At 39.5% G+C, this 12,478-nt stretch overlaps 1 protein-coding gene across 1 annotated transcript in view; it reads left to right on the top strand.

Annotated features, from left to right (window-relative positions):
- LOC139741897 (scavenger receptor cysteine-rich domain-containing group B protein-like) overlaps positions 1 to 11,748 on the top strand; it is a 31,810-nt gene extending 20,062 nt beyond the window's left edge. Inside the window, exons 4-7 of the mRNA XM_071652471.1 lie at positions 5,668 to 6,045; positions 6,267 to 6,590; positions 8,189 to 8,509; positions 8,784 to 11,748. Of these exons, the coding sequence (XP_071508572.1) occupies positions 5,668 to 6,045; positions 6,267 to 6,590; positions 8,189 to 8,509; positions 8,784 to 9,304 (1,544 nt within the window). The 3' untranslated portion in view covers positions 9,305 to 11,748. The remainder of the gene's footprint in view (positions 1 to 5,667; positions 6,046 to 6,266; positions 6,591 to 8,188; positions 8,510 to 8,783) is intronic.
- The last annotated feature ends 730 nt before the right edge of the window (positions 11,749 to 12,478 follow it).

The following is a 12,478-nucleotide window of genomic DNA, read 5'->3' as shown; positions in this document are numbered from 1 at the left end:
ACTAGTGCAGTGTGTAGTTCAACGTCCAGAGAGCGTCTCTTCTTGAAGGTCACTGTTATCCCAACAAAATGTCTCAAATACACCATTTTGTCAGTTGCTTGGCAAATTGGAGTAAGTCTTTGAAACATTTTCTTCAAGCGAAGTTTCCATCTCTTCTGCCTGTGTGTGAGACAAACCATGACCCATTCTGTTCAAGACAGTTATCATTTCTGAAGATCCACCCAGGGTTCTGACAAGGAAAGGAAGTGCCACATGCTTTGGAGTTTTTACTCGCCCCGACTCACAGCATGTATGAGATCTTGACTGATAGAGAGGACTTGACGATGGATAGTAGCTGGTACAGAGACCCACTGATCTACTTGAAATTTGCATTTTCCGTGAATAATGCAGGCCAGCAGGTTATACACAGAATTCGGAATGTGAACATTGTTCTCATCTATATCTTCAGGCCTAATGGGTTGGGAGACCGCTGGGTTTACCTGAAGTAGAGCCTGTTGTATGATAACTGCCACATGTTGCAAGCTTTTTTCCTCACTTTCATCATATGAGATGATGTCGCTGCTCCATGCTTCTTCTTCCACAGAAGTAGATGAAGACTGCACACCTGCCTCAGCAATTTGGCCCTTTGGTACCTCTTCAAGGAATACCATCTCAGACTCGGAACGATTCTTCGGATGCCAAAAAGACAACTGATTTCCATAGTGGCTCACTATTCTTCTTTTAAGTTTTTCTGATCGATAGTCAGATTCAGTGCCAGCATCAAAGAGGAGCTCTTTGAACTTCCTAAGAAGATCAGCCATCTGCATTACCTTCATATCCTTAATTATTTCAGTATTGATGTATTCCTTTAAGGCATCAAATGCAGCATCATATGAGCTTGTAATGTGAGCATCGTTCTTCTGAGCCAAGCGTTCCAAGGATTTGCGCTTCGTGAAGCGTTTGTGATAACTCTTATGGTATCTGATGTGCGTGATTGTGAGATCTCTGATGGCTAGTAGGAGTTCTTCATCTTCTCTGACTTCTGCGGCTCTTTGGATGTTTTCGGCAACCTCCTGAGATTGGCAAGTTATAAGAGTCTCTGCCACCTTACTACCTGAGTGTGACTTGACATAGGTCATTGCTTGGCAAACGATACATTTCCTGAGATCTCTTGGAGCAATGCTAGCTCTAGTTGTTTGCTTTTCAGGTAGTGGTCCATCGTGAATAGATGGAGAAGTACTCTCACTCACAACTGACCACTTGACCGGCTGGTGGGATACATTAAGTGAAAAGGCATCCATATCTGAAAAAAAGAGTCCATACACAAACAAGTTTATAATATAAATTAAGCGTCTACTGGTGATATAAAACGTGACATAAAGTGCAAATTAAAAAAAGATACTTTAAATGAAATATTCCCTGAGATGTTATGAAAGTGATTTAAAGGAAGAGCTTATGGAAATAAAGGTTTTCGATGGAAATGAAAATCCTGTATATTTTTGTTTGACAGTTTAAAAAAAATATATATTTTTTGGCTAAAACAATTTTTTTAATGTAAATCATTGTTATAGTCTACATTTTCACTACTTTGTGGCACGTTTTATGAAATAGCGCCCGCACATGGCAACCTTCAGATAATGAATATCTGAAGGTCACCATATCACCATTGAAATTTCTTATGGAACCAAATTTAGGTCATGACTTGTTTTACATCTGCGCCAAATTTTAGAGCAATCGCTTGAAAAAGAACGAAAATACACGGAGGTGGCACAATGGGCCCTTTGCCAACCTTGTGCCATGGAATCTAGAAGTAGCTTGGACTACGTAGTGATCACTATGTCCATTGCGCCCTTGATCTAGATCTGGGGACCGTTTCATGAAACTTGTCAGTTGTTGTCAGTGATTTACACTGACAACTGTTAAAAGCTACTGAAATCCTTGCGTCTGATTGGCTGATAGCAAATTTGTCGGTGAAAACCTCCGACGAACTCGTTGATGAAACACCCCCCCCCCCCAGGTCTTCCTTTTGGTTTAAATCATACTGACTTTGTTCTTAAATATGAGAATGTTTTGCTTTATGTCAAATTTTATCATCTTAAATCCGGTATTTTCCCACTTTGTTCAGCGTTTATTTTGACCAACATTGACTGGGTTTTTCTTTTGTTTTGTTTAATTATGATCATGGCATTTCCATAATCTTGGTCCTGATATTTTATCTTAGACTCAGTCTAGGTCACTAAGTCTTATTCCTGATACTAATCTAATATGTGCCTGAACCTTATGATGTTCTTAATCATATTCTAAATCTTAAAGGGTGTGTACAGTTCTGGTCGAGGTGAGGATTTAGCTTTTAACGTTTTGCGAGATATTCAGAAACCACTCTATGAGATGTCAAAGAGCATGCAATTCTAAAGGGTATCAAAAGTTTATTTGATGAAAATCGGTTTTGAAATGGCTGATATATCCAATAACAGGGTGAAACAAAGAGATCCTAATAAAGTTGTGGCCTGTCGACTTTTATCATTATCACTATTTTGAATATCTCAGCCATTTAAAAACCAATTTTCATCAAATAAACGTTGAATCCTTCTTAGAATTACATGCTCTTTCATATTTCATAAGAGGTTTGTCATTATCTCACTTAACAATGTTCAAAACATGAATCCCCATCTCAACCAGTACTGTACAGTCCTTATAATATTAGGATAGGGTAAAAGGTTTTGTTCACTAGCAAAGACCAATAATCGTAGTATTGATAACATATTTATTCATCAGCTCATAACGTGATCGTGATCTTGGTCCTGATTTAACATTTTGGTCTAAATAAAAAAAAAACAGGTTTGAACCTAATTCTTGCATTGGTCCATATTCTTCACCTAATCTTGATGATATACAGATATAATGATTTTACTCTAACTATCGTTATCTATTTGTCACAATGCCAATGCTCCTAATCCGAACAAGTGATTTCCTTTTTAATAGCTTGGACAAACAGAGATTTAACAAAGACTACGCTTTAGCCTTTAATGAAAGTTCATATAACTTACATGAAAATTAATATATGGGACTAATCTTTCAAGATCTTGGTTTTCTAGTTCTAAATATTGTAACTTTTGTGAACACTTACCTATTGTAATCAATGCTCTCTGTTCGGGGTGTATCAGCTGGTTAGCTTTCTCCCTTATGACAAAAACAACTTACACCTGGATCATGCCATCAAAGAAATATTTCCGCCATTTCCGCCATCTTTGTTTCCTTCAGATGTAGAAGTATTATTTCATATTTGGACAAAAGAGGGCGCTTTTCTAATGATCTGAAAACTTATTTTTTGATGTCATGGTGCTCCTTCAGCATTGCTTGGTATATCTTATATTTTTTTATTTTCTTTGCAGTGTTTATTACATACCATGATATAAAGCTGCAGGATGTCACTGTACCATATGACCTTGAGCATGACCTTGAGATTGACCTTGAGAATGACCTTGAGAATGGCCTAGACATGACACTGCACACTGACCTGACAAAAATATTTAATTGTTCATAGGTCAATCAATTTGGTCCTTTATTGGGACAATCAATCTTTAATGAAGTTTTGGTTTTAAGACTGTACACTTCACAGACATTATTGCCCTTACTGGAGCTTTGTGTAGGCAGAATCACGTTTTTATGCTCTTTACATGATTTCAGTTGCCATGGTAACAAACCGGTAGTCTGCCTCAATATGGGGAAATTGAAGTCATTAGACACTATTCTTTATGAATATGCTCCGTTATAACGAATTTTGTCCATTTTAATTGAATAATGCCAATATAGAATAACATTTACTAAAATTTTGACAATGCATTGATATGACTTACAATGAAAAGAGTCACATGACATTCAAACGGCATCAGTACCCATAATGCAACACTCATGTTCATTTAAACCAATTATTTTTCAAGAAATTTATTAAACCTACATTCTTACAAAATACTACTTATATGCTAAGAATATGTTCATAAAAAATAAACTTTGAACTATTTAACCCAATTTCTTGATTTGACACTGAAATGGCACACACTACCAAAGGTTGTGATAGATCAACTGCGTTGCCATGGTAACGATCAAGAGATCAAGGTAAAAAATGTCATTTCCATGAACTACAGACTTGTACCTATCTTTTGGAAACAAGAAATCTTGGGCCCTCCGGGGGTGCAACCAAATCGAAAAATAAGGGCTTTTTCAGATTTGGCTCATGGACTATTACAAAACATGAAATTCTTGTCACTTTTTGCTTATTAAATCTTACAATTCTTACGAGATATAGTGACGACCCAAACTGAAGACTTTAAAAAATACTCTAAATTAGTACGAGCGAGTGAGCCGAAATTTGTATATATCCGCGTCATCATTACGTTTTGTTCTTATCTTGTTTGTTTTGGGTTGTTTGGGGGTTTTTCTGCGCCCCCAACCCCCCCCCCCCCCGTATGTTCGAAACCGTTGGCGCCTTCTTTTGATCCAATTGGCGATCGCTTCAGAACGAAAGAAATGGCAGCCGCTGCTCCGTGAAACATTTGCCTGCTAAATATAAAGTGACATGTGTGAACACAATAGACATTGTCATTTTGTCCATGTCATCATCACGTTTTGTTCTTACCTTCTTTTTTATATAAATTTTGGCGAGCGAGCGCATCGAGCGAGCCGAAAATTTTTGTACTTCAGCTTACTTACAGAACATGGAATTCTTGTGTGAACACAATAAACATTGTCATTTTGTCGGCGGCATCATTTTTTTTTTGGTCTTGTTTGATTTGGTTTTCTGCCCCCCCCCTTTTCCGGGCGAGTTTTTTTTTTTTTTCTTCTTCTTCTTCTTCTTCTCTTTTTTTTTTCTTTTTTTTTCTTCTTCTTCGTTTTTTTTTCCTTTTTTTTTCTTCTTCTTCTTCGTTTTTTTGCGCCCCCGGGGAGTGGCGCCCGGGGCACGTGCCCCCCTTGCCCCCCCCCCCCCCCCCTAGATACGCCACTGTGTATGCCGTGAGGTAAAGTTAATGAGGTCCTAATATTAAGCCTGGCTTATTGGAGATCCTCCTATATGGTACTTTGATTTTTTTTCTCTTATCATATCTCTGTTCTCTGTCACAATGATTTCGTTGATTATTTGTACCATGCAAATAACAATCAAATTGAATTAAATGAAATCACAAGAAGAGAGATCTTACGGCCGCTGTATAGTGGTGATTTTTTTTGTTAATAGAAGCACCCCGCCCCCCCCCCCCAATAAAAAAAAGAAGAAGAAGAAGAAGAAATGATATACCGCACAATACTCGAGTATAACCAGGGAGGTGGATCCCTGAATATACTGCACGTGTCGGTTCTTGCTGTCTTTACTAGCTTTGGCGCTCCCCGGTATATTGGGCTGGCATTGTAACGTATTTAGCATTTCCTTCTCGTACATGCGTAGATCAGCTCTTTGCAAATTATCGTCCCCGATTGCAACCCAAATTTCAGAATGTCCACAATGGAAACTGACTTTTGCCCCCTATTTTGTTTCCAATCAAGGCGCATAATGCATTTCAGTTATCGCTCGACAATTAATAGTTGCCAAGCTTTCAGAATGTAGTTACATATTTTCCATTGTAATTCATATAGCCATTTCGGAGAGGATGTTGCAACATTTTTCTTGATGTTATTTTTGCATATACCGTAATCCAGCTGAAGAAGGGGAACTTCGACTTGTTAAAGGAACGAAGTCGTCCAACGGGATACTGGAAATCTACCACAGGAACTCCTGGGGTAGTATTTGTAAGGCTGGATGGACCTTCAACAATTCAAAGGTCGCATGCCGCCAACTTAGGTATCAGGAGGTGGACCTATTGTCCTACGGCTATGGATCGGTGCCGTTCTACTTATCAAACATAAGCTGTTCTGGTAATGAAGACGAGCTTTCGGACTGTGGCAACATCGTGTTGGTTGACTACGACTATTGCCCCGGGTATTATCAAGTGGATATAGCATGTTCCTATTCTGAAGTAGAGTCTACTACGACGATTCCACCCTCTACGACATTGCCCTCCACCACCACCGCTAACGGTAAGTTGGCATGCAATACAATTAATTGCTCTTTATGCGTAAATTGAGGTTGAATCGATACAAGCTAGATTTACTCCGGCTTACTTTGAAAAGTTAAAAAGCATTCGACCACATTAAATGAAATGTGTATTAAAAAATATAGGGAGTTCTTATCTAAGTCCCAACTTACCCCTGAAATTACATGCCGTACTCAATTCATATTCTACTCCAACATTATACAGCGGAAGAAGGCGATCTTCGTCTCGCTGGCAGCAGTTGGTCTGGCCGCGGACGAGTTGAGATCTACCACAACAACGAATGGGGTACTGTGTGCGACGACGGATGGGGCCAGGATGAGGCAGAAGTTGTTTGTAGACAACTCGGGTTTGGAGATGTTATCTACTTCAGCGAGTCTTTCGAGGCCGGAACAGGCCCCATCCATTTAGATGACGTCCGCTGTGTGGGCACTGAATCTCGTCTGTCGTATTGTTCCCACGAGCCCTGGGGCTCGAACAACTGTGGGCACAGCGAGGATGTCGGTGTGCGGTGCAGCACGTACAGCTATGGTGAGTATGGAAGCGTGAGGGTCACTTGTTGAAACATGTCTCGTTTTGTGAAGACAACGCGAGAAGGTGACTATTCATTAATCACCTATGGCTCTTGTTTTGAGATGAATTTTTACCTGAAATTGACGTACGTCATGTACTGACATTTCTACCAATTCAAAATGATTCAATGAATACAAAAATAGGGATATCCCTTGGAATTGACTCTGCCTCACACACTTCATGTTTATAAGTAATACTTGCTGTACCTACATCTTGACCCTGTCATAGTATCAGAAATCCCTTTGATTCCATACAATAACAACAAAGAAATGGTGCGGCGCGCAGAAATATCAGAGGTATCTAGCCTATATTCTTAGAGAATAAGTGAGGACTGATCGCCGACTTCCAACAACTAAAGTATTGAAAAAAAAAGCAACAATCAAAATATCGGCATGCAATCCGCGACCGGGCCCCAAGATTTTTAATTAGCGACCGGATGTTGACCGATTACCGACCGGTTGCCGACCATAATATTTGCAAACCATTGACGACAGGTTGGATAGCGCTTTTCGGTTGTTTTTGGACTTATACAACCTCAAAAAGGTTTTTCAGTAGCATGAATATTACACTTGTAATCTGGTCGAAAACCATTTGGCGACCATTTAATCAGATTTTTTTCTTTAATATGCAATTGGTTTGCAACTGGTTGCCGACCGAGCAAGCAGGATGGTGACAATTTCATGGTCCATTGCAAGCCCCCAAAATATGTTGCTGAACAGAAGTTTTCGATGTAGCATTGTAAACATCAGCCTGACAATATCTGGTTGCCGACCACCGACAACCATTTGCCCACTTCCAAAATGCTAATGGCTAAAGACCTGTCGCTACCAAGTGAATTAAGATTCAGAAAGATCATCAAATCAAAATCTTACAATTTCTATGCATTTGTAAGTTATAGGTAACGTTTTCTTAATGTACCTTTGAAAGATTTTCATATTTCAAAGGTACATACACTTTGAATGATTTTCATATTTCAAAGGGGGCGCTGTGGCATAGTGGATAAGACTCCCGACTCCCGAACGGAGGACCGTGAGTTCGAATCCTGCCCAGTGCTTACATCCTTGGACAAGATGTTTTTACCCACAATGTCCCTCTCGACCCAGGTGTATAAATGGGTACCTGGCAACGCTAGGGTAATAATAATAGCAGGGCCCTCTGGTAGAGCAGTGGCGACACTGAAGAGGCTACCCTGGGTAAATAAGACCTTATTATTATTATTATTATTATTATTATTATTATTATTATTATTATCATTATTATTTCGACGTGCGCATGGCAGATTGTCGTTAACGCGCTTCCCCGCACATGACACATTGTTGCTAGGCTGTGGGAGTGCGCTCATAAACAATATTCTGCCATGCGCAGGGGAGTGCGTTAACAACATTCTGTTATGCGCACGACGATTTATATTATGGGATTACGCTTTACCTCGTCATATCCTTCTTTCATGTCAGAGTAAGTTTATCCATCAAGCAGCTGCAAACTTTGACTCATGTTTGATATTTCACATCTTGTCACAACTTGAATTTTCTCCACGAACAATGTCATCGCCGTAGACACCGAGGGCGACGTCCGTCTCGTTGACGGAAGTTCCTCGGACCGTGGTCGAGTGGAGATCTATCATAACAGTGAGTGGGGCACTGTGTGCGATGACGGCTGGGGTGAAAACGAGGCAGAGGTCGTCTGTCGCCAGCTTGGCTACTCTAGCGTCGCCTTTGCTAATATGTACTACGGTGAAGGGAGGGGGCCTATCCACCTTGATGATGTGACTTGCGACGGATACGAGTGGTCACTGTCGTCGTGTTACCACAGGCCTTGGGGAGAAAACGATTGCCACCACAGTGAGGACATCGGAGTCCATTGCTCTTACTCTGTTGGTAAGAATCCCTTGCTTTGCAGGCATTCATTCAAAGGTTTACCTTACCATACTGGTGGTAGCCTTCGAATATGTGTCTGCCTTTATGTCCCAAATAATGAATAGTACATGCATAATATCTTAACCGTGAGATTTGCTACGTATCAAGACCCGTTCGAAGGCTTAAAAGGGAACAATGCGAAAGCATACCATGCCATTGATGATGGTCACCATTATGAGTACCAATTCATTCTTGTAATGCTAGCTTTCTTCTGTTTTATCGCTGCCGTGTGCAGATCCACCTTACGAAGAAGAAGGCATGGCTGGATGGCTGATTGGGGTTATCGTCGTGTGTTCAGCATTTGGCTTCACGATCATCCTCACTATCATCGGAACTGTGTGCTCGGCATCCAGCCAGACGCGACGACGTCAGTCACCAACCGTGTTTTCCGTCAGCGGTAATCCTACCGCTGCCACCGACACGGCAGCGGCCCGCGGTGGCGGTGGAAACTACCCAAGGCAAGGCGCACCTCCCTACTCGGCACCGCCGCCCAGTTATGCTGCAATCATGTCCGCGCCGAGCAGCAACGGTGTGGAGGTTCCTCAGAGGCTCTTCTACGTGCCGTATCCAAATGGTCAACCGGCGTCGCCAGCAGTGACGGGACCTCCCACTAACACTGCAGCCACCGTTCCTCCCAGTGTTACGGTCCGTTTACTCAGCAGTCCTACAGGAGATACTCCAGGGGATGCCGGAGACGAGCCCGCCACTGATGATGCACCCGAAAAGACACCTGGGTACCCTGCGACCTTTTGTTAGAACACCTAAATGGTATGATTTTCAAGCTCACGTCAGACACACAATGGCATTGAGCATAAGTATACGCATTATTCACGACTCGATGATTTTAGAACGAAACGCAATATTCGTCTAACCGTTTCCCCTCCTGAAAACGTGATATCTTATCTTTGTCTGCCACTGCAGCTCTTGGAAAAAACAAACATAGATTTCCACCAACAAGATATTATACTTTCCACAAACTTTTGCAACGTATGTTGCTTGCGTTTTTTATATACAGATTACATGATGATATCAACGAGTAAGCAATTATCACTGAATAGAACAGGTTGATGAAAAACACGCAGACGTTAGATAAAGTGGGCAAGAGCATATAGTTTTAATGAAGGGATCAAATACCTTAAAGATATACTTCCCCTTAAGGTATAGTACATGAATTTATGGTCCCGATAGAAAATCAGGATGAAATTCGAGAGTATTCATTTGTAAGGATGTTTTCTTTAATTGAATTAAAGTTTGAACCTTTGGCGCAGCGCTAGTTTAGTATTCCTAAGACATTTCCTATAATCCCCAACTTTTTGTGTACTATGCTTACCCAGGAGCTCAAGAGTTTTCTTAACCAGACATTTCTACTCAATGTATACCATTAGTTCGTAGAGAGTTGACAAGAATTAGAGTGTTTATCATCTATGAGAAAAACTACTAACCCTATTCAGTACCGTTTGCTGGTTGCTGAATTGAATGTCTGTATTAATGCCTCATATCATATTACATAGACATATAGGTATATATAGTTATTGTTTGTCAAAGTTACCCATCATGGCTACAGCTGTAGTGATTTCATTTGTATGACCGACTTGGACTATTATTCATCCGTGATGCCGAGTTACCTTTAAATTGTATTTTGTAATTGTGGCGTATTGCATTATAAGATACAAATACGGTATTATAGATCGCAGTTCAATACCTGTGAAGTGCCCACAGAATTGCACTTTCCACCTTTTAAGGAATGAAAAGTCATATAGAATTCCATATTATTGTGAATGCCACTGAAATATAAGTTTCTTTATTCTCTTACTCTGTGTGTGTGTGTGTGTGTGTGTTTAATCGCGTAAAACTCTTTTCTTGAAATGGACATCTGGATATATTAGAATTTTCTATAGTGACAAGTTTGTTGACATACCCTATCAGTAATCCTGTAGCTTGTATCAACTCTCATTCGATTATCAAAATCAGCTGGTAAGATTCTGATCTGGACATGGTACGCGGTCTGTTCACTGTTGTGAAAATATTTATAATTTTTGCAATAAAAAAAATCACAATCAGTAACTCCAAGAAGAGATACATATTTTTTCTTATGTACTTATATACCCATCATGGCAGCAGCTTCAGTAATTCCATTTGTATGTTTGATTTGGGTTACTAGACATCTATGATAGTAAGTCGCCCCTGCACTGCCTTTTGTGATTGTGATGTATTGTATAGTAAGATTAAGTACGGTAAGTTTTTAATAGTTCAGTACCTATAAAATGCCCTTTTAAGGAATGACAAGTCATGTAGAATTCCATTTTATCGTAAATGCTGCCAAAATATTCGTTTCTTTATTCCTTTACTCTGTGTTTCTGGTTGTTTCTTTTTAATCAAGTAAAGCTCTTTTGACGAACAGCTTATAACAATAATGCAATACATTTATAAGGCGCTTAATACAGATGTTTCTAAGCGCACAGTTTACCGGAAAAATTAATATTTATACCAGAATAATACAAAAATACCAAAAAAAATGAAATAAATACAGTGTATAATTACGATAAATAATGAAAATCAAAATCAGTGTGCACTTCCATCGACCGACCCACAACTGGACCATTCCAAAGGACTATCTACTTAAAAGATAAGTCTTCAGCAAAGTCTTAAACTTATTAACGGAAGTGGCTTGATGTATATAGGCCAGTAGAGAATTCCAGAGAGAAGGGGCAATTGTAGAAAAAGCACGATCACCGTATTTTGTGGAAGTACGTGGTCCAGGAGTCAATTGCATTGTGGAGGATGAATAGAGGGATCTTGAGGAAGTAATGGAACGTAAAGAAACAAGATCTGCGAGATTCCTGGGGGCTTGCCCATTCAAAATTTTGTACGTAAGCAAAAGAACTTTAAAAGATATGCGGTGATGTATGGGAAGCCAGGGGAGAGAACGGAGGATTGGAGTTATGGGCTCGGATTTCCTGGAGAGGGAGACAAGTCTTGCGGCAGAATTTTGTACCCGTTGAAGTGGGAATATGAACTGGACATCTGGAGTGAAAGAAAATCTGAAGACGTAACCTCAGTAATCTTGTATAAACCTGCTATCAACTCTCATTCGACTATCATAATCAGCTGATACGATTTAGATAATGATGATTATTGTTGAATGTTTGTTATTTTTGCAATAAAGAATAATTACAATCAGCAAATTCATAAAGAAGCAATTCATGTTTTTTTTTTGATTTGTTGTGATTACATTTTATGCCCCTTTCACATGCCGCATACACATACTTATACCCATATAGGTCACGTATATTAACATTAACATTTAAAGTGTGAAACGTTCATACGTCAATGGAACATGCACGGTAAATAGCTTTATTTTAATACCTTTAATTTTACTTATGAGTACAGGTGAAATACATCTTAGGTAGTCAATGTAATATTCATATAGAACTGTGAGAATGTTATCCAAATCTTTCTTCTTGAGGTGTAGGTGATCCAACAGAAGTAAAAGCATCGTGATTACTCAGGGTATGAGATCATTCGATTGGATTTCAGAGATTGCTGTGATGACCCATTGACTTCGATACATGAGTACAGACCGTGTTCATTCACCAACGATTTAAGTGAGATAATGGTGACAGATATATCCTAAAGAGAGTTTTTTTTTTTAAAGTCAAACTTAAAACGGAAGTACGACAACAGCCAGGCTGATGCAAAGAAGTAAAGGGCTTTATGTTAAATCAGCAGGATATAGATTTACATACGAATGCACAACGATAAATAAGAAAGAGGAAAGGGGAAAGAGAGAGACAGAGAAAAAAAGTACTCATATATCTATTTTTGGTATATATGTGTGATTTAATATATATATATATATATATATATATATAGATAGATATAGATATATATATATACATGAGTATCTGAACATAGGAACGACCCAAGTCC

Source organism: Diadema antillarum, unplaced genomic scaffold (genome assembly GCF_040938485.1).
Source record: "Diadema antillarum isolate AM-2024a unplaced genomic scaffold, OU_Dant_1.0 seq00000962_RagTag, whole genome shotgun sequence".
NCBI classification, from domain to species: Eukaryota; Metazoa; Echinodermata; class Echinoidea; order Diadematoida; family Diadematidae; genus Diadema; species Diadema antillarum.
Note: the sequence above shows the minus strand (reverse complement) of the source record. Positions and strands in the feature narration are given on the sequence as shown.